The following is a 25,526-nucleotide window of genomic DNA, read 5'->3' as shown; positions in this document are numbered from 1 at the left end:
AGTAACTTGAACTTTTTGTTATAAATAATTAAATTTATTGTCTTGAAGAAAATTGGCTTTTTAAAAAACGTTTAAAAATGAAAAGTTTCATAGAAAATTGCTTTCAATAAAATTAAATTTGTAAATATCAATATTGAAAATAATAAATTTCAAATTTATTTTTTAGCTTCTCGAATATAGGACGTTTCAAAAACAATTAGTGAGAGACGAGTGGGTCAGCTGACATCGAACCTTACGCTTAACTACCTTACACAGACACCATCACATTGGATTACGCGCAGCTTTATCTTTGTCCAGCGCCAATTAGTGGCCTCACACCGCAGCAGCAGCAACATCCAACGCAGCCGCCGCAATATAGTATCACAACATCACGTATAACATCAACATCCACACCCACACATTATAGTCTATATAGCGCCAATCCGAACGTATACGCTTTAATTGGTACGAGTGGTGGTGGTGGTGGCAGTGGTAGTATAAGCGGTGTTGCCACTTCTATTGGTCGCAATTATACGCCGACGGATTTTGAAACGACTACTGCGGCAAATACCGCACACACCGACAAAACGCCTCCCCAATTGCAAGCACATCAACATCAACACCAACAATCACACCAAACACATCAACAACATCACACATATCAGCAACAGCAACAACAACAGCAACACCAGGAACAACAACACCATCAACAGCAACAGGATACACAACTGCCTCAACACGACGACAGTTGCGAAGAATTCAATAACATCGCAAACGAAACAAACTGTTTCGGGAAGAAAAGAATGATGGTCAGCAAATTGTGGAATAGCTGTTTTCCAGAATTTATGCCTGAACACGTGCATAGACACAACTTCTATTTGTGTCAGGTATAACACATCTTTAAGTAATATTTCACTAATAAAACTTTTTTCCCTCTTCTCTTCTCTTCTTCTCTATAGTGGCAACGCAATACACAAGTGCGAATTGTCTACCTTTTTTATCGGTGGATAACCGCTATAACATGCTTAGCGGCATTAGTTTGCTCACTACTCGATATCGGTCGCACTGATGAACACTTTGAGAATCACTATGCCAAATGGTGGATATATCTAACTCATTGGGGTCTATTATTTTGCACCATACAAGCATGGCTGGGAGCTTGGATAGTTACACAAGGAATGATGGTGGAACGTGAAGATTTCGAAATTGTGCGACAGGCAAAGAAAAGCCGCCTTCATCATCTATATTGGGTATTGTATACTTGTGCAACTGTTTACTCCTTTATTATCACCATGTGTTACTGGCTATTAGTACATAATCCAGGTAAGTTCTTAAAAGACAAAGAACCATCACTTTCTTGTAATATTCTATGCCACAGAAATTTTGTTTTCTGATGTTCCAGTTTTTATCAGTTACTAATTATAGGATTGCACTTCTTGAAATATTCCAGATTATACATAACAATGAACAGATAATATAAAAGTGAAAAAGAAAAAAAACGGAAGATATAAATAACACGTAACAAAAATTGACTGTGTTGTCTGCATTCAATTATTTGGTAGCTTTAATAATAAGTGATAAGTGATCTAGATTTGTACCTTGAAGTTGTTATAATTTCAGAAGTTATTGTATTAACTGCATCTATTTCCAATTTTCTGGATTGCGATGTAGTCAATATAACATGTGAGCAGACCATGAAATTTTTAATATTTATGGACGTAAATATTTCCATTAGTAGGATAAGCTCACTTTCATTGGATACCAAAATGAGTGCGTCGTCCACAACTTATTAATTTTTCTTCCTCCTATGTATATATCGCCGTTCCAATTTTCAACTAAAAGTTTTAAAATGTACTCAGCATATACGTTTAACAATATTAACGAAAGAATAAACGCTTTTAATTATATTCAGGTGATCAGGTGATTTGTATACTAAGCTCCCCTAAAATTGATCTTAAATGATTCCACTTAATGAAATCAAACGCTCTGATGTAGTCCACAAAAGAAAGATACACTGGGATGTTAAATTCTCTTGCCTTTTCTATTATTTGTCGGACGTTCAGAATTTTCTCTTTGGTGCCTTTTCCGGGGACAAATCCACTTTGCTCTTCCGCTATTTGGGGTAGTAGAAATGGTTGAAGTTTCTGCTGTATTATATGAAGGAGCACTTTACTTGCGTCTGTAATTCGTACATACAGTCAGATATTTTTTTTTATATTAGAAGAAATATGGATTGACACCAATCTATTCGCCATGTTTTTTCTTCTACAATATGCTTTCAAACAGCTTCCAAATTACTAAATGGGTGAAATAGGCTCAGTATTTCACCCATTTGCTTTATTGTTTCCGCTGTTACTCCATCCATGTCTGTCGCATGTCGGGGTTTTAAGATGGTAATTGCTTTTTCAATTTTCGAAATTGATAATTGCAGAATTATTTATAAAACCGGTTGAGTTACTACTCTCGATTTTTTGAGGCTGTATTGCCGTCACACTTCTGCGATGCTCCCTGGGTGGGTTCTTTGACATTTTTGATTATCTACGATTATTTGCGTTTGAAGCTTAAACTCCTGTGTGAGTTATTCTTAATAGTTCCACTTGCGAATTGTCTATATTTTTGTTATTTATTCGCAAGGCTCTTGGTATTGCTCTTTTAATTTCTTTTTACTGTGTGTAGTTTAATAATCATCAGACATACTAGAATCTTATGATCAGTATCACAATCTGCTTCTGGTTTACCGTTCACATTTCTCACACATGTTCTCCATCATTTCTGAGTAAGTATGTAATCTTTTTGATTTCGGTATTCTTTGCAAGGACTTATTCATGTAGAAAGTCTTCTTGGGTGCTGTCCATACATTGTGTTCATGATGGATAGGTTGTTTTCTAAAAAAATTTAATTAATCTTTCTCCTCTGTCGTTTTGTTCCCTATGACCATATTTTCCTATTATACCTGAATTTTATGTGCACAATATTAATTTACCTTTCTCAAATCTTAAAGGTAGTATAATTAGGAAACGTATATAGAGAATAAAAATAATTTCTATGTGCGTTCTGAGCTAATTTTCGTGGAGTTAATGAACTTTAAGTCATTTCTTTGTAATATCTTTGGGTAATGTTTTAAAAAATGTTATTTAATTGCAACCAAAATGTGTAGTTATGGTAGTAATGAGCAGTTACCTATTTTACTTAAGAAGAAACTCTGCATATGTTTTGGGTTCTTATCTTTGAGCTTTATTCGGAATTTAGCTAAAAGCGGTATTCAATTGTTAGATTGCTTACGATTTTATTTTTTAAAACAATTTTTAACAGAATTATTCAGCATTATTTTGCTTATTTGCACTTAAGTTTTTCTTCAAACCGCTTTTGACTGACATTGATGACCATGTATAGCTCACTATAATCATTGCAATAACCTCTAAAAGTTACTCCATCTAAAAAGTTAAGTTTTTATGCTCTGAAAGTTTTATCGTTAATTAGTATGTACGTATGTTGATCTTTTTTTCGGCACTTTTACTCTTTGATAGTTAGTGGTACTACGGGGTCCCACCCATCTCATTGACTAATTTATGTATTTCTTATAAGCTTTATGATTATTCAGTGATTGATCTAAAATCTGCATACCTCCCCGTGCGGAGAGTGATTACTCTAAGATTAGATAGTGCTAAGTAGGATAGCCACATATGCATACTATTCTCAAAACATATCTGAGATGTAGTTTCAATGTTTATAATTGCCCATATTCCGGTACAGTTCCTGTCGTTAAAATATAAGTTGTTGTGAATTAAGCAAAACTTCAGATTTTCTTCATAAAGTATAATTCTCAATTTTACTAGAAATATTTTAAAATGTTTATAAATAATATAAATAAGCATTTTAAATGTGTATTATTTTAATTAGAAGTAAGAAACGTTTTTATGCATATTACTAACATTAATTTAACAATATGCATTATGGAAAAACTTAATTTTTAATAGCATTTATAAAAAAAAGTCCTTCGGTTATTCTATAAATTTATGCCATACTTGGCTAATTGTATTACTCGTGAAATACATCTATAATGAAGCCCACCTGGCAAATTGCCAATAATTATCATTCCTTGCTTCATTGGAGTATAAATATGTATATCAGCTCCGTTTGAAATGAATTGGAATGACGTTTTCATTGCATATCAAATATTTTACCTTGTTATGTATATTCCTTGTGAAAATTAGCACTTTACTATCAAACTTTTGATGCTCCATCGTTGCTTCCAGCCTTTCGTATCCATCGTTGCTTCACTGCAATTGCTTTGGGATGAGCAAATATAAAGTTATTGATAACAGAGTCCTTAGTATTGGTCTTTTATTACAAGTATGACATTGTGAATGTCATTCAATTATCAGTTTGTTTATTAGAGAAGCACATGTAATGCTACCCTTCATTTATATCAACCGCATCTCAATTCTACGAATTATTCTAAAAACAATGCGATAAGGATAGTCCAAAGGACATTGTTATTTTGCACATTCTGCTTTACATCGAGCCAATAATGATGTCCTTGTTGCTTCAACATGCTATCAAGCAAGCTACGAAAACAATAGATTGTGTCATTTACTAATTTTTATTTGTAAATCAAAATGTGAATCAATGCCAATAATATGAAGTTTAACTTCATTAACTTCATTTCCACATTTACTGCAAAATATTTCCTGGAACTTATCCTCTATACATCTATATATATACATGTTAAAAGAAGATGCTAATGACTACGCATGGATTGTGTCATCATTTACACAGAACTTCATCCAATGCAAGTGTATTAGATAATTAGAATATGTCACAATTGTGCATTTCATTTGTAAAATAATGTCACTTCGAGTGACATTCCAATTAAGGTAACAATAAACAAATTGGCCTTTGCATATCATCAAACCAATTTCTTACTATACTGATTTCAAGCCAGAAAACAGAAAACAGAAACTGTTGCTTTAGTGTTCACGAAAGTATATAAGAGTATATAGGAGTATATAATGATATAATTATGTTAATGACAATATTTATATGTAATTGTTCTATTACAGATACTCACAAAATAGATGCATTAAACATAATGGTACACGTCTTGAATTCGGTTATTATGCTTATCGATCTAGCGATTGTAGGACATCCTATCAAAATGAGTCATGCTTATTTTACCACTGGTATTGGTCTCACATATGCAATATTTACAGGCATCTACTTTTTGGCTGGCGGAACTGATAGGTAAGTATCTATTAATGAATTGAATGATTGATATCGTAAACACACTACAATTAAAATTGACATTGAAGTTTGTTGAAAGTCTGCAAGATGTACGACGACAATGTTACTTGTTTCTTTAATTATTACAAGGTCACTGCGTAACGTTTCAGATCTTTGTAATATCTCACCTTTTTTGAAGGATCGTGCTTCAACCTTAAACTTGGTACTGAATCAAAATTACACTTTTGGCGATAGATTGCAAGTCAATCGGAGGAAAACAATTAATAGTTACACAAATTTCTACAATATAACAGCCATAATATGCTATTAGAAGCGACCCAAAATATTCGAAATGTATTCATGTCACAAATCATGTTTGTGACATGATCAAAGGCTAACTTCAATACACAAGTTGATCACAATAATATGGTAGGAGTGTAATTTGAGATAAAACGTATGATCTTCAATATTATATGTATTATATATATATACATTAAGATAGATTAATGGGACATCAAGTACTTTGTGGAATCCCAGAATATATTGGTGAAGTCATAATAAACAGCTTGTTGTCTTTTAGCAATACTAGAAACCGATTTGTCTTTTCAATATCTTTTTCACTTTCTTTGTATTTCTTATGTCAAAGCAAGTAATTGATTTGCTTTTCGATACAAATAAATAATATAATTGGTTTCTTATTTTCTCTTGTTTATAGAAAAAATAATACTGCAATATATCCTATGCTGGATTGGACCAAACCTGGCAAAGCTATTATCGTTACTGCATGTGCTATTATATTTGTATTTGTAGTGCATTTCTGTTGTTATCTTCTGTACCGTGGACGTGTTTGGCTGTTTACTAAGCTTTGCATACGTGGATCACATAATCGCGATGGTGATATGGGCGAAGGTCTTAATGATGATTCCGGTTCACGTATGGGTGGAGGCAGTAGTCAGGACTATGCACACCAACAACAATATCCAATTTTACACTCTGAACAGCCACACCATTCCCACCATCAGCAGATGCCCACAACAACACCACCTACGCAGACAGTACAACACCATGGTGCTGGCATGTTGCCAACGCCTTCACACACCTCACCACAATACCATCCGCAATATTCCGGCTATCAACAACAGCCAGTTGTGGCTGGTGTTAATGTGGGTGTCATTAGTGCGAGCGGCATTTATCATCACGATAACAATAATAAGTTGAAGGGTCACACATCGGTTACATCGACATCGGCTCTGAGTCGAACAGTAGCACATTTGGATGCAGCACAACGTGAACAATTCCTAAATCCGAATAAAATTGTGGAGTATAAAATGTAAAGGCGTTGTACCCGGCACCGGTATACGTTCCACTTGTCCATGAAATTTTTGGAAAAATATTGTGCGCAGTGTCAAGCGGCGAAGGAACAAGCAATGGCGGAGAGGGAAAAACTAGAACAGCAACAACAAGAACAATGTTGTTGAAGTAGGTCTTATAGATTGATTTGTAATTAGCATTGGGATTGAATATTGGGATTATGTTAATCTAAAGATTTATGGGGGAAAACACTTGACACTGACGGTAAGTTATTTATTTTTATTTTTTGTGGGCTAATATTTTAGTAGACATAATTCCACTTTTACTGAAACTAATACAAACATATGTTAATTTTAGGCTAAAACAATCCATATGTAACTTTCTAGTACTGGTTAGGTTTAGTGCGAATTTAAGTGGTAGCATGCTTTTAGTGATTATTTGTGGATAGTAATTGTGGAACACAATTTTTATAGTTTTTTAAGATATGCTAGCTAATTTTAAAAGTAACTTTGAAATGCATTTAACTCAAGGTACAAAGAGATTAATGCGATACTACCATACTAAGGCAGTATATTATGAAAGTTTTGAGGAACGTATCTATGTAAAAAAAATTCAAAACCTAGCAGGTGAAATGTATAGTTATAAAAAATACTAACATTAGTTTTATAAACTTTTATATTAAATATTAGGAAATCGTATTGTCAAATTATGTATCTAATGCAAATAATGCCAAATGCTACTTCCACAAAATTTGTTTTACGTTCCACAAAATGTTTAAATTAATTCTAGATATATCAAGCCTATTTATTTGATAGTCAAACTTAGTTTCCTATCCTATAGTATATGCTACAATTACATTTTCCTGCTTTTTTCGGTAAATATCGGATTAAGTAGTTTTTATAGTTTTTGGCCTCCATACCAAATACTATATTAGCTCAACAGTTTCTCCAAACTTTCTTAGACTTAAGTTGAAATTCTTTGCCAAAAGTATTAATAGTTGATAGTTTCTAATATTTATCTTATTTATTTTATGGACATGGTGTTCTGAATTGAGTTTCTAACTCAATTAAACTTCGAGTAATTATTAAACTGAAAGTTGCATAGTAGATAAGTTAGTTTGTTTTGGGATTTTGCATGTTTATTGCATTTAATATGAATCTTTAGTTATAATAAGTTCCCATTCCCCAAATTTTTTATTACTTTTAATAGTATGGTATATACGATTTGAATTTGAAATTATTATGATATGGGCTTCAATGAACTGCCCATAATCGTCAAATAGTGTTTATTTATAACAAGTTACTCAGATACAAATAATGGGTTTCCTAAAATTGTCTGCTATCCCATTTGATAACTAGAACTATTAATTTTAGTGAATTAAATTCTTTTCTACTACATTAGTAGTAGAAGAAATATATCAATTTTAAGTTCTTTTCACGTTATTCTCATATGATGTCATTAAAAGTGATATTGCTTAAGCTGATTGTATGAGCAAACGATCTGCTTTAATGTAACTATTTCAGTAATTATTTTTAAAATTCTATACACTTCATTAATGTCGACTTGCTACATATATTCCTTCAAAATATAATAATACCTACGATTCTCTTGAAAAGTTTATTATAAATTAAAAATAGTTAGATTGGCTATTCAGCAATATACTTTAATGGTTTAACCATGTATTGAGCCATTCCAGAACCATTCACTGTCTTTCTTTCTTTTTGCTCCTTTGCTCCTTATTGCAAAAAACCATTGATGTGTTAGTACCAAATAATATAGTGAACTACAAGGTTAAGGTAAATAGCTGACTGCAATTAAATTATTCCAGTTTTCTCAATTCCCTAGATGGAAAAGGGAATCAGTGATTTAGTTAATATTATATACTTTCTTTATCGTTACAGCATTTACAAAAGCGTAGAGTTAATATATTCAATCTGAAGGTAAAAGTTTAATTATAAAGAATCTTACTATGAATCTGACTAAAATTAAAGACTATATACTTATGGTGGGACGTTGGGACAGCGCACCATCCAACAAGTGGCCCCATTTAAGTGAAGGATTAGCCGAAGTAGACCACAAAACTTCTTGGATCCTATTTCGTCCTTCTATTTTCGGATGTCGTTATTGAGTTAAACATGGAGTGGCTTCCGTTCCCATAACTACATCTCTTGTTAATGCAAGCAGCTCATTTAGCTTGAGGTTGCCTGCCAAGTCATCACCAACCCAATGGTGTCCCAAGACAGTCTTCTTCCTACTTGACAGTGCTGGACATTGGCACAATATACGCACCGCTGTCTCTTTTTCTTTTACACATATTCTGCAAGTGTCTTCCTCAGCAAGAGTTATTTTTTTGGAGTAATACTTGAAATTGTCATGTCCAGTAATTAGTGAGGTCAGCCAGCTTAGGATGATCCGCGGATAACTAAGCACTTTTATCGCTTCCCTAACCCACGGTTTCGGCAACATGAGTTTGGTCTATCTAAAAGTACTCAACTCTCTGCATCTGTTGAGATGAAGTGAGGTTATCCATTTATAGACACAGGCTGTCATCATGTAGTAACCCAAGCGGGCATATGTTAAATAAAATCGCAAATAGTACTCTCAAAAAGAAAAAAAATCTTATGTGTAGATTTAAAGGATTTCAAATTAGAAACAGAATTTTTAATATTTTTTATAGTTCTTGTTCCGATTCAAGAGACTAACAAGATATTTACTTCTATTGTTGAAAGAATTTTAATGAAGCATTGTAGAATCATTTAAGTCATTCTTCTCAAGTTCAGAAGAAAAGATTATTTTGACATATAAACATGATGTTTGTGCGCATGATTCAAATTTTTTCATCCAAATATAGTCCTTCAGCTAGTCCTTCACTTTAATCATTCTAATATTTTACCTTTGTACGCAGACATTTATTTTGGAAGCAACTATCGAGATTATATACTTAATATCTATTTAGTGCAATTCAGCAATAGTAATAAATTACCAAATAGTTAAAATTGTACTATTCATATAAAACGAAGGATGTTTTAAAAAAAAGAATGATAATCTTCAATCTCCAGAACTTCAAAAAAGTTCTTGTCCAGTAAGTCTTCTTTATTCAAATTGAATCTCATCCAACAGGGCATTCTTTTGTGACTCATGAGTAATAGCTGCCAAAAGCCTATGGTATAGAGTAATAAAGCTGCCACAGCGATCTACCTAGATAAAATTTTGCTAAAAAACTTGAACTGAGAAATATCTCCCACTTCCTCTACACTATGCCCTGCCTTCCGTCTATGGGGTTGGGAAAACAATTTAATAAAAAGCCAATATGTGTTCTAGTGTAATGACCTCATTTGAGAGATAAAAGCGTTCAGCATCATTGGTCTAGGTACAAGTATGTTTGAATCTAGAATACAGTCCAGAAGAATATCAAGCCATTATTTTGTTACAAAAAAAAATTATCAATCAAAAAAGGAATTTTTAGCCAACTTTTGAAAATGCTTTATTATGCATTAATTTATTGTGTTGAAGATTTGATTGTGAAATTTGTACGGTACGCCCCACGGACGATTACACTACAATCGGGCTCTACACCCCCTGCGGTGAAGGGATTAGAATATTCCCAAGGTAAGGCATGCCTAACGTAAGAGGCGACCAAAATTCCGGTGCCACACAGACACTTGTACAAAAAGTGTACAAAAATGTAGGTGTTGACCCAGTCTGTGACATTTGACCAGAGGTCCCCAAAGGACGGGGATCTGCGGACCGCAGCTTCGGCTGTACTAACCAGTTAAGATTGAACTCGTAGTGACTGTGGTTTATACGCAAACTTACGCGGGAGGAATGTTCAGGTATTTGTTTATCATGCATTCAGTATAGAATTGCGTATTCGCCACCAGGTGCTGTCACACAAATATCCACAGAGGAAGTAGGTCGAATGTTCATTGATACCGAACTTAATTTCTTTTAAAATTCCAATGGGGCGTTGATTAACGCCTTGTACTAATACGTGTAATACGTGTGAATGCAGTAGCCAACGACTTGTTAAGTTAATGATTGATATGTCACCGAATTGTGGCTTAGTTGGTAAATATCGGTGTGGTGTCGATATTTCAAATCAAAAATTATGTCTCTAGCTATAGCTATTATTAGCACTACGATATCAATAATATGAAAATAAAGTGATCAATGAGAGAGGAAACCAATTTCTAGTTCTATTTGAAATGTGGTATTTTATTGAAGCCCATATTTAGTAATGCGCTGCCAGAAATGAATCGTATATATACTTTTAATAGATTTGTATGGAACAAAAAGTACATATTTACAGACTTTTTAATCAATACACATTGTTAAGTAACTCATACCAACTTACGAATTTATTTAGCCAAAGCTTTTGCATACCTTTTTTTTTAAACTAGTACTGTTAAGGCACTTTACAACACTTTTTTTTTATTTTTTTTTTTTGTTTTTTTAGTATATCATATAATTTTAAGGGTTTGTTTTTTTATTTTGCAACACAAATTTAAATATCGGTGCAGGAATTTGATATATAATAATTAACATTAAAATAATACAATTTAAAGTAAATATAATATATATACATATATATGTTACAAATAATTAGTAGAATGCCTTTTTACGTATAAACGTAGTAGAATTTGTAAACATTTTGTCATTTTGAAATGGAAAATTTAGAAACGGTCTACAAGACCATTTAAGTTAAAAAACATATATATTTATCAATGAACATATATAATGCATATATGATATGAGATATTATGTGTGGTGGCTAGAGCGTAAGTGTAAGTGAATCTGTAGAATAATATTTCGGACTACCGAAAAAGAGTAGCATTGGCGGTTAGTTTCGAAGTGTTGCATTTATAAGTATTAAATCAAGGCGAAAATAATTATTTATATTTCATAACACGAAAAAAAAAAACAAAATGTATGAAGACTAAAGTGAAGAAATAATAAACCTGAGTTTTAACTAAAACTAAAAAATTAAAATTCAAAATAAAAATAAAAAAATTTGCTCAAAGATAAATTTTCATATATAATCTATGTTCTTTTTGAGCAGAAATGTTGTTGTAAAAATAGTAATGAAAAAATTACCAAAAATGCATGTGTGAAAAAAAGTATTAAGAAATATATGTAACTCTAGGTATATGTTTGAACTTTCACAATATAAATAAAAAAAAAAAGGTTATTTTAATAAGATTTAATTGTTAAATATAACTAGATTTTCATTGTAAATTGTATTTTATGAATAGAAAACTAAACAAATTGACTAAAAGCAAATGAAAATTTATTTAAAAAAACTGAAAACTGTTATGACTTTTAAAATCTAAAATAATTTACCATTCAAAATGTAAACTTAAGAAATTACCCTATAACAATTAATTATATTATTTAAGGTATTTAAGTTTTCCTATTACTAGGTTTTCTTTATGCAAATTTTGCAAATGAGTGAAACAAGAACTTTTTTCCAACAAAATAAGAGATTTATTAAGAATTTTGAAAATCAGTATTTAATTAAAATATAAAAAAAATAATTCTCTAAGCATAGAAATTCAAAAAAAAAATAAATAAATAAATATTAATTTTTGATTTTACCTCCTTTTCATCCATCGCACAAAACACATCCATCGCACATCTAAATTCAGATGTTAAAATTTTATAAAAACAAAAATTAAAAATAAAATTATTTCTAAATAAATTAATTACATATATGGTATAAGCAGACTATATTTTTATAAAACAATAAAATTGTATTCAATAAAACTCTTAAGCGAGTATATTTTATTCTGATCCATTTGCAATCATGAAAAAACTATTTTATTATTTTATAAATTGTCTTAAATATTATATTAATATTAATAATATTAATAATATTAATATAAAAAATATTATTATTAATAATATTAATATTAATAATATTATGTATATCTGTCTTAATAATATTAATATATATAATTCCAATTAATCACTACAAATATATTTTGAACATATTGAGTTTGATTCACAGTTGCACTTAGTGTGAAATGTCTACCTATGGTATCATTAAATATAATGGATATATATATTGCATATATAAATAATTTTTTTTGCATTCATAATTCAATTTAAGGAAAATCTATATCTGAAATTGAACTAATTATGTAAAACTTCTCTGCGTTACTGATTTGTACAGACCAAATCCACCTAAGTTATTCATATTCATATAAAATGTAGTTTATTGTAAACTGCATTTACATATCTGACAACACCTTACTTTCTAATTACAAAAATCATCTGCCTGATATTAATGTATCGACGATTTCCGTACGCGACTGCTTTGACGAAGTGATTCAGAACACAAAGTGAATATTACAGATATATCCAGTCAATATAGTTCCAAGATATTAAAGAAAAACAAACACAAAAAAAGTTCAGCCACAAAAACTCTCAATATATCAAACAGAGTCATTTGATTAGCTTAAGTTATAGAACATAATGGGGATATTACAGATATATCCAGTCAATATAGTTCCAAGATATTAAAGAAAAACATACACAAAAAAAATTCAGCCACAAAAACTCTCAATATATCAAACAGAGTCATTTGATTAGCTTAAGTTATAGAACATAATATGGTTATTACAGATATATCCAGTCATATATATACACTTTAGCTGCAATTGTCCATTCAAATGAGATATCCTCGAGTTAGCTTTTATCGAGAAAAATGCATAGATTGTGGATATCATATACAAGTATTAATAAAACAGAATTTTTCAGACCAAAGAATTGTACGAGTATATAGATTGTATGCTATATAATCGTGCATACAATTTGAATTGTTTATAAATACCAGATTTTTCTAACTTAATTTCTTAATGCAAATTTTTTTTGAATATTTATTTAACTTTTTCAATTTAAATTTATATTTGAGAATTTAAATTCTTATTTCTTATTTGAAATTTTCAGGTACCGAAAGTAATAGATTTTTCAAATGTTGTTAAGAAAAAAAGCAGCAACAAAAAGTTATCTAAACTAATATTTGAGTATATAGTTATCATTTTATTAACCTTCATACTGAAAAAAATTCAGAAAAAAATAATTAAATCATCAAAAATAATTATTATCATGTGCCTTTTATTTTTTCACTCACAAATAACTCTTGCCGTTTGCTTTTTATTTTAAAACGCACAAATAACTGTTATTTTTGCCTTATAAATATAAAAAGCAAGAATAACACTTATTATAGAATAACTTTCTGTTTTTGTTTTTGTATTGTTTTGTTTGTATGAAATTACAAAATACAACTACCTTACACGCAAAATTCATTTAATATTTTCGTTTTTAAAAATATCATATTTTGTATCCAAAAATAAAAGTTATTCTTGATTTTTATATTTATAAGACAAAAATAACAGTTATTTGTGCGTTTTGAAAAAAAAAACCAGTTTAAGAGTTATTTTTGCGTGAAAAAATAAAAAGCTTATGGTAATAATTATTTTTGATGAATATAATATAAAGCAAATTTAATTATTATTTTTTGAGTTTTATATTAAAATGCAAATGATAACAGTTATAAGGTGATTTCAATTTTTTTATTAATAACTGTTACGGTCCCTGGAAATTTTAATTTCTCTCATAATTTTTTAACTTCTAATTTCATTAATTATTTTAGAATTTAGTTCTTAACATTAAATTAAACAATTTAAAAATTAAATTCCTTATTTTAAAGTTTCAATTTTTATTTAAAAATTTGTTAGAAGCTTTTTTATAAAAATAATTAAATTAAAAATCAAATTTTTAAAAATTTATTAATGTACAAATTAATAACTATGATTTTATTTTTCAGTACTTTTATATTTTCATTTTAATATGCTTTATTAAACATATAACATATAATAATATATGAGTATATCATATATTATTTTGTTTTTGTCAAGCTGTTTGTAATGCATGAGAATAGACATCGAATACCAGGTGAACCATATATATCCCTAATCAATATAATGAATCGCTCTAGCCATATCAGTCTGCTGGTCTGTATATCTGTCGTATAAGTATTTTATGAAAAATAAATTAATTTCGATTCCATTAGAATATAAATTAAAATATATAAAATAAAATACATTTAATAACTATGATAGAAACACATATTTAACAACCTTTAATTTATATAACAACAAAATATACAATATTATAAAATAAATTTGTGGTCCGTCTAAAATATGAATTAATAAAAATGTGTTTATAATAAAAAAGCATAATAATTAAATACATACAATTCAACACGTATGTCAATGAATATAATATATAAATTTGTAAGAACAATGTATTAGGAATGCTTACCATAATATATATGAAATACTGATTATATATAAACTATTAGCAATGGTAATTATATCAGAAAGAATAACTAAATACTATAATTTCTACCATTGTTAATAATATTGAATGATTATTTTATAATAAGTTACAGAGATTAATTTTTTTTTTAATGTAAAATATTTCTTGTATTAAAATGTGGTTTATTCTTATTTTTTATATAGTTAAAAACTGATAGTTTTTAGACTATAAAAAAAGATTCTTAAATTAAACTTGAAATAATTTAGATAAATTTATTAATAAATATAATAATATATATATATAATAATAAATATATAATTAGTATAAAAATCATTATTAAATCATTATAAAATATATAAATAAATTATATATATATATTTATATATAATAATATAATTATATAATTATATAAATTCTTTATATTTATATTATTTATATTTTATATATATATGTATATGTTCATTTTTATTTTTTAAAAATTTTAGATCCAATTTAATACTAAAATCATATATATAATTTTTAAAATAAATAAAATAATAAATAAAATTTTTATTTCTCTTCGTATCTTTTTGTATACCTACATATGTTGTATATTTCAATAATATTTTATATTAAAAAACTATAAAAAATCTCTACAGATTATTTATCTCTAAGATAAAAAATTCTTTCTTTTTCTGCTCTTTTATGGCAACAATTTTATATATTTTCATATGTATATAAATGATATATATATATAAGATATATTTGAACATATCGCACACCCTCTTCAAAATAGGCACAACTCGAAATTCGTCAATTTTAAAAAAACGCAAGAAATGTTTTGCAGTGTAGTGTCATTCCTAAAAAAAAAAAAACTGTTTTTTTTTCGATAATATGCAATAATAAAAAGAAAGTGGAATTTTACATGTTGGTAGACAGGTAAATTACAAGCAAATTCCATACATTAACTCAAAATTGACAAATTTCGAGTTTTGCCTCTTTTGAAGAGGGTGTGTGATATGTTTCTGTGAACTGCAATGATTACTCAACACTCGAGTCATACTAGAATCATTGACAGTATTTCATTTATATGCATTCTGACTCTCTTTTTCGTTGATTTGATTCCATCTGATTCATACATACAGCTGACAGTACTTATAATGATTTATACTCTTCTCACATAATACTCCCAAATACCGATCTTCGACACAAAAGTGATGCAATTATTTATAAATCATTCATGAGTATTATTTACTCTGCTAACAACAACCACACACACCAAAAGCAAAAGCATAAATTTTTTGCTTAACAAACAACAGCGCTCTAAGTGATCGAGTCATTTATTTTCGATGAGTACATTTATACTCACCTGAGTGTATGCTATGATTCATATATTATTCATGAGTACTTGTGAAGCTTATGAGTGCTTATAAATCATTTCTGTGGCGAATGTGATGACATATAAGTAGTGTATAAGAAAACCATTTATATACATTTAGATTTGGTTTTTTAAGAGTGCACTCGGAGTGTTAAAATGCTGACTCGTTGCAGTTCTCTGATATATAACATATAAATATCTTCATTAGTAAAAAATTTATTGTGAATTAAACATGAATGGTTACCGAATGAATGGTCTCTCCTTTCTCTTAGAGTTAAATATATAGAATTTAAGAATTTGTTTCTTTTTTATCAGAATTTAAATGAAGTGCGTTAAAAAACCAACTTTTCAATTTCATTAATAAACGAGTTTAATTATAATTTAAATTAATATTATTAAGTATAACATATGTAAAAATTTTTGAAATTCTCCATTATTAATTTGAATTATTCAATGACTAATTAATTCGTTTTTCTGCTATCATAATTGCAGTTATTAATTTTTATTATATGTTAAATAGATTTTTTTTTTAATTTTTTATTATTAATAATTTTTAGTAAATGAATTTGGAAGTATTAATATGAAACTGTTAATTATTATTATTTTATTTATATAGAGTCAATAGTATATTAATTATTTATTGACTAATTGTTTAATGTTTCTGCTCTCATAATTGCAGTTACTAATTTTTATTATATGTTAAATAGTTTTTTTTTTTTAATCTTTTATTATGAATAATTTTTAGTTAATAAATTTAGAAATATTAATATAAAACTGTTAATTATTATTATTTTATTTATATAGAGTCAATAGTATATTAATTATTTATTGACTAATTTATTAATTTTTCTGCTCTCATAATTGCAGTTATTAATTTTCTTATATGTTAAATAGAGTTTTTTTTTTATTTTTTATGAATAATTTTTAGTTAATGAATTAAGAAATATTAATATGAAACTGTAAATTATTATGTTATTTATATAGAGTCAATAATAGTATATGATTCGATAAAAGAATATTAACTCAACATACAATTTATAAAAATCGGCTTAACAACATTCATTAACATATCAATTTTTGAATAATATTAAATAAATATATGCATGAAAAGTGTAAGAGATGTGTCACAAGTATTCAAAATAAACAGTATTAAATTAAATTAAATTGAATTAAAATAATATATTGAAAATAATAAAACAAACTAATATATATATATATTAAATAAATTTTATATGCAGAAAATTATATTCAAAAAATAATCACTTTAACAAAAAATATAAAGAAAAAACTATAAAAACTATAAAAACTATAAAAACTATAAAAACAATAAAAACAATAAGGAAATGATAAATATTTATATAAAAACTTTTTTAAATTATACATATTGTATAATGAGTATATAAAATATATTACTAATCACTAATCATTTAAAGTCAAATTCATATTCTAAAACAAAAATTTACCTCATCAAATGCAGTACCGAAGGAAAATCAAATCAAGTAAACTCAATATTTTGTAGAAATATATAATATATAATATATATATTGAATATATGTATTTGAATTAAAAAAATAAGAAAATTGTTTTATTTAAAAAAGAACAGAAAGAACAGAAAAATGAAAATTTATTTAACATAAAACAGAGAAATAATTTATACAAAAATTTATATTATATATATACATACATATAAATAAATAAATCACATTGAATTTTATAAATCCATTGAAACCTTGACGAGAAGTTGGCAAAAGGACAGGACTTTTTGTGTAACATTGCTAAATGAAATAAGTGCGTTTATAGTTTTAGAAAATAAATGAAGAGTATAATTGAAAGCTTTAATTACCAAAAGATATATATATGAAATATATGAATCCTTAAGTAAGTAGTTGATTAAGTGTAACGAAGTGCACAGTGAGTACATTTTTAAAAACGAATCATACAAATATGTTATTGATCAATAGTTATTTAAAAGAAAAAATCGTTCGTGGATTCAATGACTCAATAAAATAAGTTTCACTTTAAAATTTTATAATATTTAAATTAAAAAATTGCCTTGATCACAAGGCAGCACAATGGTAAATTATTGTTCCTATATTTTATAAACTATAAGATTTCAAAAAATGCTTGCAAACGACAATTATTATTTATTAAAAACTATTTTAATTATTTAAAATTAAGTATTTCATTATAATCTTTTAATTATTTAGAATAAAATATTTCGTACTACTATTTCTACATAGGAACTGTAGAACATTAATTGGTGTATTGACAGGTCATTGTCCGATAGCATCAGATGCGCACAAACTAAATCTAATCTGCAAAGGAAAATCTGGAGCATGTGTTGTGTAACTGCTTGGCGCCCTCGCGAACACGACAAAAATACTTGGGGGCTGTTAGTTTTACAGGACTGCAGCACCTATCTGTGGTCTCTATTGAAATCCTAATAAAATTCGCTAATTAAGACTCTAATCTGGTATTGTAATGGATCTTAATGGTCTACGCGTGACCTTTTTGGTCTGCCAGAATAAACAAACCTATGACATACCTGAGGTTTCTGTTGAAATCCTAATAAAATTCGCTAATAACACACGCAGCCTAAGTGTTGCAGACTGTTGCGAAAAATTAAGACTCTGATCTGGTATCGTAATAGTCTACGCGTGGGTTTTTTGGTCTACCAGCATAACCTAACCTAACCTAACCTAACTTTTTTTAATTTTATTATTATTATGTATAATTTTTTTATACTACTAGCAAATATATGAACAGAGAAAGTTATAAATAATATATATTCAATATAAATAAAATATATAATATATATATCTATATATAGAGAATTTGTTTATTAAATTTTCACGGCAAATTAACAAAAAAACTTCAAAAAAATGTGCGAGCATAAAAATCAAGTACTTTGGTTTTGGGTCAGTTGGTCAAGGAGCGTTGACTCTGAGTTTCAAATTTGGCAGGACACGAGTTCGATTCTTGTAGACTCAATAAATTACTTACGAATAATTAAAAACAAAAATTATTTCTAAGACCACTGATGAAGGGTATTTGGCAATACTCGAAACAGCTGTATGTTCAGTCAAAAATTCTATTAATTAAGATTAATTTGTTGTTGTACTTCATTGCTGTTCGAAGAACCTCTTTATAAATTAATTGAAGTATAATTGAAGTATAAAGGATAAATATGTATTTAAAATATTTATTTTTTTTATTTTCTTCAAACAAATTTTATGTAAATAAAGCAAGCATTTTCCCGACATATTATATGCTTATATGATATATGCATGTGATATATGGGAGGCAATAATTTCACTTATTTTGAGTCATTAACCTATGATGAAAAAAAAAATTTATTATTAATAATAAAAAAATTGAATGTTATTTTTGCTCGTAAAAAAAACTCATAAGCACAATTTATTTAAAAATATTGAAGTAAATAATAAATCAATTCAATTTAAAGATTATTAGTTAAAAAATCATACATAATTAATGCTTTATGCAAAAAACAAAAATACGTAAAAGGTCTCAGTGAAATATAATTCTAAAACTCAAAAATCAAAAAAAAACTGAACTCATATATAGCATGAAAAAGAACTTCATATATACATACATATATATGTAAACAATATAATTAAAAAGTCTATCAAAATATTTTGATCTGAATAATCTATACAAATTATAAATAATATAAATAATATAACAATAGAAAGGAAAACAAAAACCAGATGAAAAAAAAAACAAAAACAAAAACAAAAAAGTTTGCAAATAAAAGTTTTTTTAAAAATTTGATTTACACAATTTCGCATTTAAATAAAATACAGTTGTTTTTCTTGATTTTATTAAACAAAAACAAAAAACAAACTTAATTTTTTTATATATATAAACCTTATTGTTATTATTTAAACCAAATAAAAACTAAATAAATTTAATATATTGATACATAATTGTTCAATTTCTTAAAAATTATATAAAAAATATAGTTCTACTAAAATTAAAAGACAAAAATATATATATATATATATATATATACAATAATAAATATATATATGTATTTCAATATAATAGAATTATAAAGAACACGATTATGTATTCATCAATATCAATTATATATATAAACTATATAAGTGTATTGTGTACGTTACATGAACCCTAAATCTATCAAGAAATTAAAAAAAATTAAAAATTAAAAATTTAATATATGTATACATAAATACACTGCAATGTACTATTTATAAATACATACTTATATAAGTTTTGTGAAACAAAATGTGGTATTTATATATATATATGTATATATATATATATATATATAAATATGCTATATGCATATGATTGTGTATATATATATGTATATATATTTGTATATTTGTACAAGTACATATGTATCTAAATATTATTATATAAAAATAAAGCATAATAAGAATTATTGAACTTTAAAAACTAATGTTGTTTTACTTTTAAACAAATAATTTATTATAAATATTTATTAAATTCATATTTTCAAGTTTTTTTTAACAAGGAACATTTCTGTGGTGTCATCATCTGTAAAAATTGTATTTTATATGCTGACATTACCTCAATACAAAGTATCAATAAAGCCTTGAGGCTAACATATACTTGGGTTGACACCTCTGCACATACACATTCAATCTATGGCTGCGCTTAGTGCGTTCCAATTAAAACTCCTCATAAGCAAGGTTTGTCTTGACTATGGTCATGGAACAATATTAAAAACATCTGGAGCACACAAAATACCTCAATGCGATGGAGACTATAACATAGGTATAACAAAACTCTATCGCTTTGGTAGAAAATTTGAGGTACACCTACTATCATGCTCAACGTGGGAAAAAGAAACCTATAGGCACGGTTGCCACTTATGGTACTTTAGTACCAAAATTGGTACTTCTTTTTCCGTTTGGTACTTTGGTACTCATGTTCAAAAAATGGTACATTTTCGGCGACCCAACTTTATTGTGGATATTGTATTGTTTTATACTTTTTGTTACTTTTATATAAATTGTATTTTCTTATAAAAAGACAATAGAAAAATTTTGGACCTTTTTTTACAGAAATGGCACCTTTTTAAACAAATTTTGGTACAGAAAAAATTTTCAAATGGCAACCGTGCCTATAGGTTTACCCAAAATTTTAGTTTGGTACACAGATGGATTGAATGAATGAACATTACATGAACAATTCGTTTATGTCGTTTGAACCTTTTATACCATGAATTAAAGAAAATTCAAACAAAAATTAAAAAAAAATAAGTTTAAACATTGAAACGTAATGCCTTAAATTTTCTAAGTGTATCAGCGATTTCTTTTGTATATATATATATATATATATTTATTTATTTGTTTAATATGTTTACAAAATGTCTAAATGAAATTTTATAAATTTAAAGATGTCATTTGTTCACAGCAGCTTCTTCGGAAACTTTCAACATCATAGTACGCTAATACAGAAACACTTTTTCAACTCCACCAATTATATTAAATTTGAACTCGATAAGTTGACTGAACCGTATTGTTTATACTTATATTTATATTTCAAGTCCATGAGAATTATAATAAATTTATTTGGCACATACATTAATATTTATAATTCTTATATACTTTGTTTCTTATGCTTGTAAATAGCACTATTTTGAAATGATAATTTATATTACTTTCATTACAGACTTTGGAGGTTTATCGTGTGTAATATATATTCTGATTATTTACTTCATATTTAAAGTACTTGCATGAAAATTGCAGATGTGTGGGAACAGTTTGTATTAAAAAAAGTTTGCTTTAATTTATTATTTATTTTATCATTTTTTTTTTATAAAGACCACAATTTGTATCACATAAATAAATGAAGCTTCTTTTTGTAAACGTGACTCCCGAAACCGTAAAAGACCAATCCTAATAACTAATGATAATAGAAGCGTTAAAATCTAATTTAGTGTCATCAAGTTTAGTGATAACGTATATTGAAAAACTGAATATCGTAGCCAAAATAATAAGGTATGAATCTTGTGAATTCCGAGTTATGTTGAAATTTCGGATAAGGATATAGTAAAGAAAAGTACCAGGAAAAAAACAGCCTTTTTTGTGACTTAGGAGGATTTAATTTTCTGTCAATAATTTAAAAAGAATAGGTACATGTACTCACTAATAGGTACTTTTTACTTAAAACGACAAAAATTGTGAATTTATTCCTGTCGAAATTGTAAATCTTATAAGAAACAACACACTAAACAAATGATAGGAGATTACCCGTCTCTGATTCCTACACAAAAGGAACGTTTACGACATTTTTTATCAATACTGTAATTTATCGAAAAAATAGGACACAGAAAAATATAACTACTTCTATGCAAGAGACACAATAGATTATTATTATCATTATTATTATTGTTAGGGGATGTGGCACTGCGACCATCGGGTCTATTGCGCCCTCTTTTGGGCTTAGAGTAAGTCTTATACAGTAGATCTTTAGGTAGCAGACTAAAGATCTAGTGTATATACCGCAACATTTAGTTTTATTACGAGTACCTTTAGAGAATAAATGCTTACCACTTATTTATTAAAATATATTCTATATATTCCACCTGGACTACAGTGATGAAGCACCATTTTTGGCTTCCATGCAGATAAACAACATCAAAACATCACCACCACCAATTATGGTGAGATAAATTATTAAAAACAACGTATATTTAGTGTTATTATCTAATTTTATTAAAGAAAATAATATATATACACATATTTCATATAATTTATATATTTATATATTCATAATTTAATTTCTGCCTGTTCATTTTTTCTTTTTTTTACAAAAACTATAGACAGGAGTAAGTTTCCAATACTTATACATTTTTTTTTTATATGCTTGGTAATCTTTTTTAGTTTAACAATTATAAACAATTATGTTATATATATATAATTTTTTTTTATTAAAATGTTTATTTTAATGATATTTGTAGATTTGGTTTTCGATTATAAAATATATTTTTATTATATTTTAATAACTTTATATATAATATTATTTATTTTCCTTTTTATTTAATAAATTATATAATTAATTATAGAAAGTATTATGTTATTCAACAGAAATTTATCACTTCAATGTTAAATATTTATTTATGGTTTTTATATTACATTTCTCTAAATTTTAATAAAATTAACATAATCTTTAATTAAGATTATTACTTCACTCAATTTATTCATTTAAACGTAGAAATGAATTTATTTTATATTGTGTAAGTTTTTTATTTTTAAGTTTTGTACAAAAACAAATTAGTAAATAAATAATAAAAACAGTATGTATATAGTATATTTGTTTACTTTCTAACTAATTTATCAAAAATGATTTAATAATTATTTTAATTTTATTTTTTTTTTTGTTTATTTGCACAATTATGTGCAACTTAGGTTTGCATATAAAGTTTGATATTATTTACAATTTTTCATTTTAAGGAATTTTGTGTGTAAATCTCCCTAAGCTTTTCATTTTTCATTAAATTAGTTATATGGCAATTTTTATACATTTTCGGCCAATAATAACTCTTTTCTAGTATGTTAAATAATGCAAATTAAATATTTTGTTTTATTGGAATAAAATTTTGTATTACAGTAAGACACCATAGAATTTATAAACATATATTTAACATTTATTCATAGACTAACACAATCAATCAGTTTTACTGATTCTCATTCTACAATTATAATTTTATATACTATTAATACAATAAATTAAACATATATTATGAAAAAATTATCAATTAATCATATTAGGGAAGTTTCGATTTTTTAAATGTATACATTTTAAGCAATTACAAAATGAAATTTATTATAGCAGTAACTCATAATATAGTATCACGATTAAAATGTACATAAAAAAAAAATATTATAAAACTGTTATAAGTTAATTATTCTATTATTAAAAAAAAAAAAAAAGAACAGTGTAAAAAAAGAAAATAATAATAATTAGATATTTCATAATCATTATACATTTCTATAAGCCCCTCAAATTATTATAACTCTAACATGTGCCATATAAGCATATTCGAACAAAACATTTCACAAAATCGATTGCACGAACAGTTGTACTAACCCTGACTAATTTCGAAAATTCCATAAAAGAAATCATTAAACTAATGCAAAAAACTCAATACGTGAAGATGGCTCATAACTGAAAGTCCAGCTGAAAACACTTACAGAAGCAAAATCATTTCTTATCTTTCTTTTAAAGCATATGAGAACATTATATTGAATAAGCCTAAATAAATGTTAACCCGTTTAACGTAATAAATCTAATATTAACAAGGAGTCATGTAATTTAAATGACAACTTCGATCTTCGAAAAACAACATAATGTAATTTATTATATCACTCTTAACTTTTGGTGTACATAAATCAAATAATTCCTAACATAAAATTGTTTAAAACTTTAGAATGTTAGACTAAATGCCTTTTCAGATCTAAAAGACTTGTATAAAAAACTTCGTTTTTTATTAATTGAACTGCTCTAAAAAAAACTTTTAAACAACAAAATCCTCACATTACATCACTACGCAACTCAATGCGAGACATTAAATATAAACGGCGGATAGAGCTTATTTGCTAGTCAACTATGTTATCGTAAGATGTCACCTCAGCCAAGAATACCAAGCGAACGCATATTCACAACTGCCACTGTAAGTACTACAGATGACTTTTGAGGTTTGTAAGATATTTAAAATGTTCTAAAACAGTTAAATTTTTATAAATTTTTCATTGATTGAAGTGAGCGCAGTGTACATTTCAAAAATCAGCAAACATATAATTTAGCATCACTGTTTATATGCAATATAAATTTAGAGTCAAATAGTTTACTATATTTCAAATTATATACAGAAGTATATATACATTTAGAAATATTAAAAAATTTATCTAAAAGATTCCTTATAAAATATATAGTCAGTAAAAAAAAATTTTCAAAAAGTTTTCACACAGTATTTAATATTAACAACAGATTGCAGACAGCATTGACAATTAGCATTTGTTAGATTTATGTATAAATTATTGAATATACATATATATATATTGAAATACTCATTTATCGTAAAAAAGCGTATTATGTTTAATTATAAGTTAACATTTTTAATAAAATTTATAATATAAAATATAAAATGAGATTAATTAAAAAATAATAAATTAAACATTTAAAATACTACACAACTAAGCTTTTTTTATGTTAAGCTCTTATTGTTGCTTTTTATAATTTAAATTTAGTAACCTTTACCTTCTAGCTTTAATTAAGTTTTAATTTGGCATATATATACAATTTAAATATTAACTCA

The 25,526-nt window shown here is 26.9% G+C and overlaps 1 protein-coding gene across 1 annotated transcript; it reads left to right on the top strand.

Annotated features, from left to right (window-relative positions):
- Nucleotides 1–246: 246 nt before the first annotated feature.
- LOC119690053 (protein rolling stone) lies at nucleotides 247–6,698 on the top strand. The gene is made up of 4 exons (XM_038105037.1): nucleotides 247–866; nucleotides 939–1,302; nucleotides 5,043–5,223; nucleotides 5,918–6,698. The coding sequence occupies exons 1-4, from the start codon at nucleotides 783–785 to the stop codon at nucleotides 6,534–6,536; spliced, it is 1,248 nt and encodes a 415-aa protein (XP_037960965.1). The 5' UTR covers nucleotides 247–782; the 3' UTR covers nucleotides 6,537–6,698.
- Nucleotides 6,699–25,526: the final 18,828 nt, after the last annotated feature.

Source organism: Teleopsis dalmanni, chromosome X, assembly GCF_002237135.1.
Source record: "Teleopsis dalmanni isolate 2A chromosome X, ASM223713v2, whole genome shotgun sequence".
In the NCBI taxonomy this organism is placed as follows: Eukaryota; Metazoa; Arthropoda; class Insecta; order Diptera; family Diopsidae; genus Teleopsis; species Teleopsis dalmanni.
This window is presented reverse-complemented; position numbering and strand designations above follow the sequence as displayed.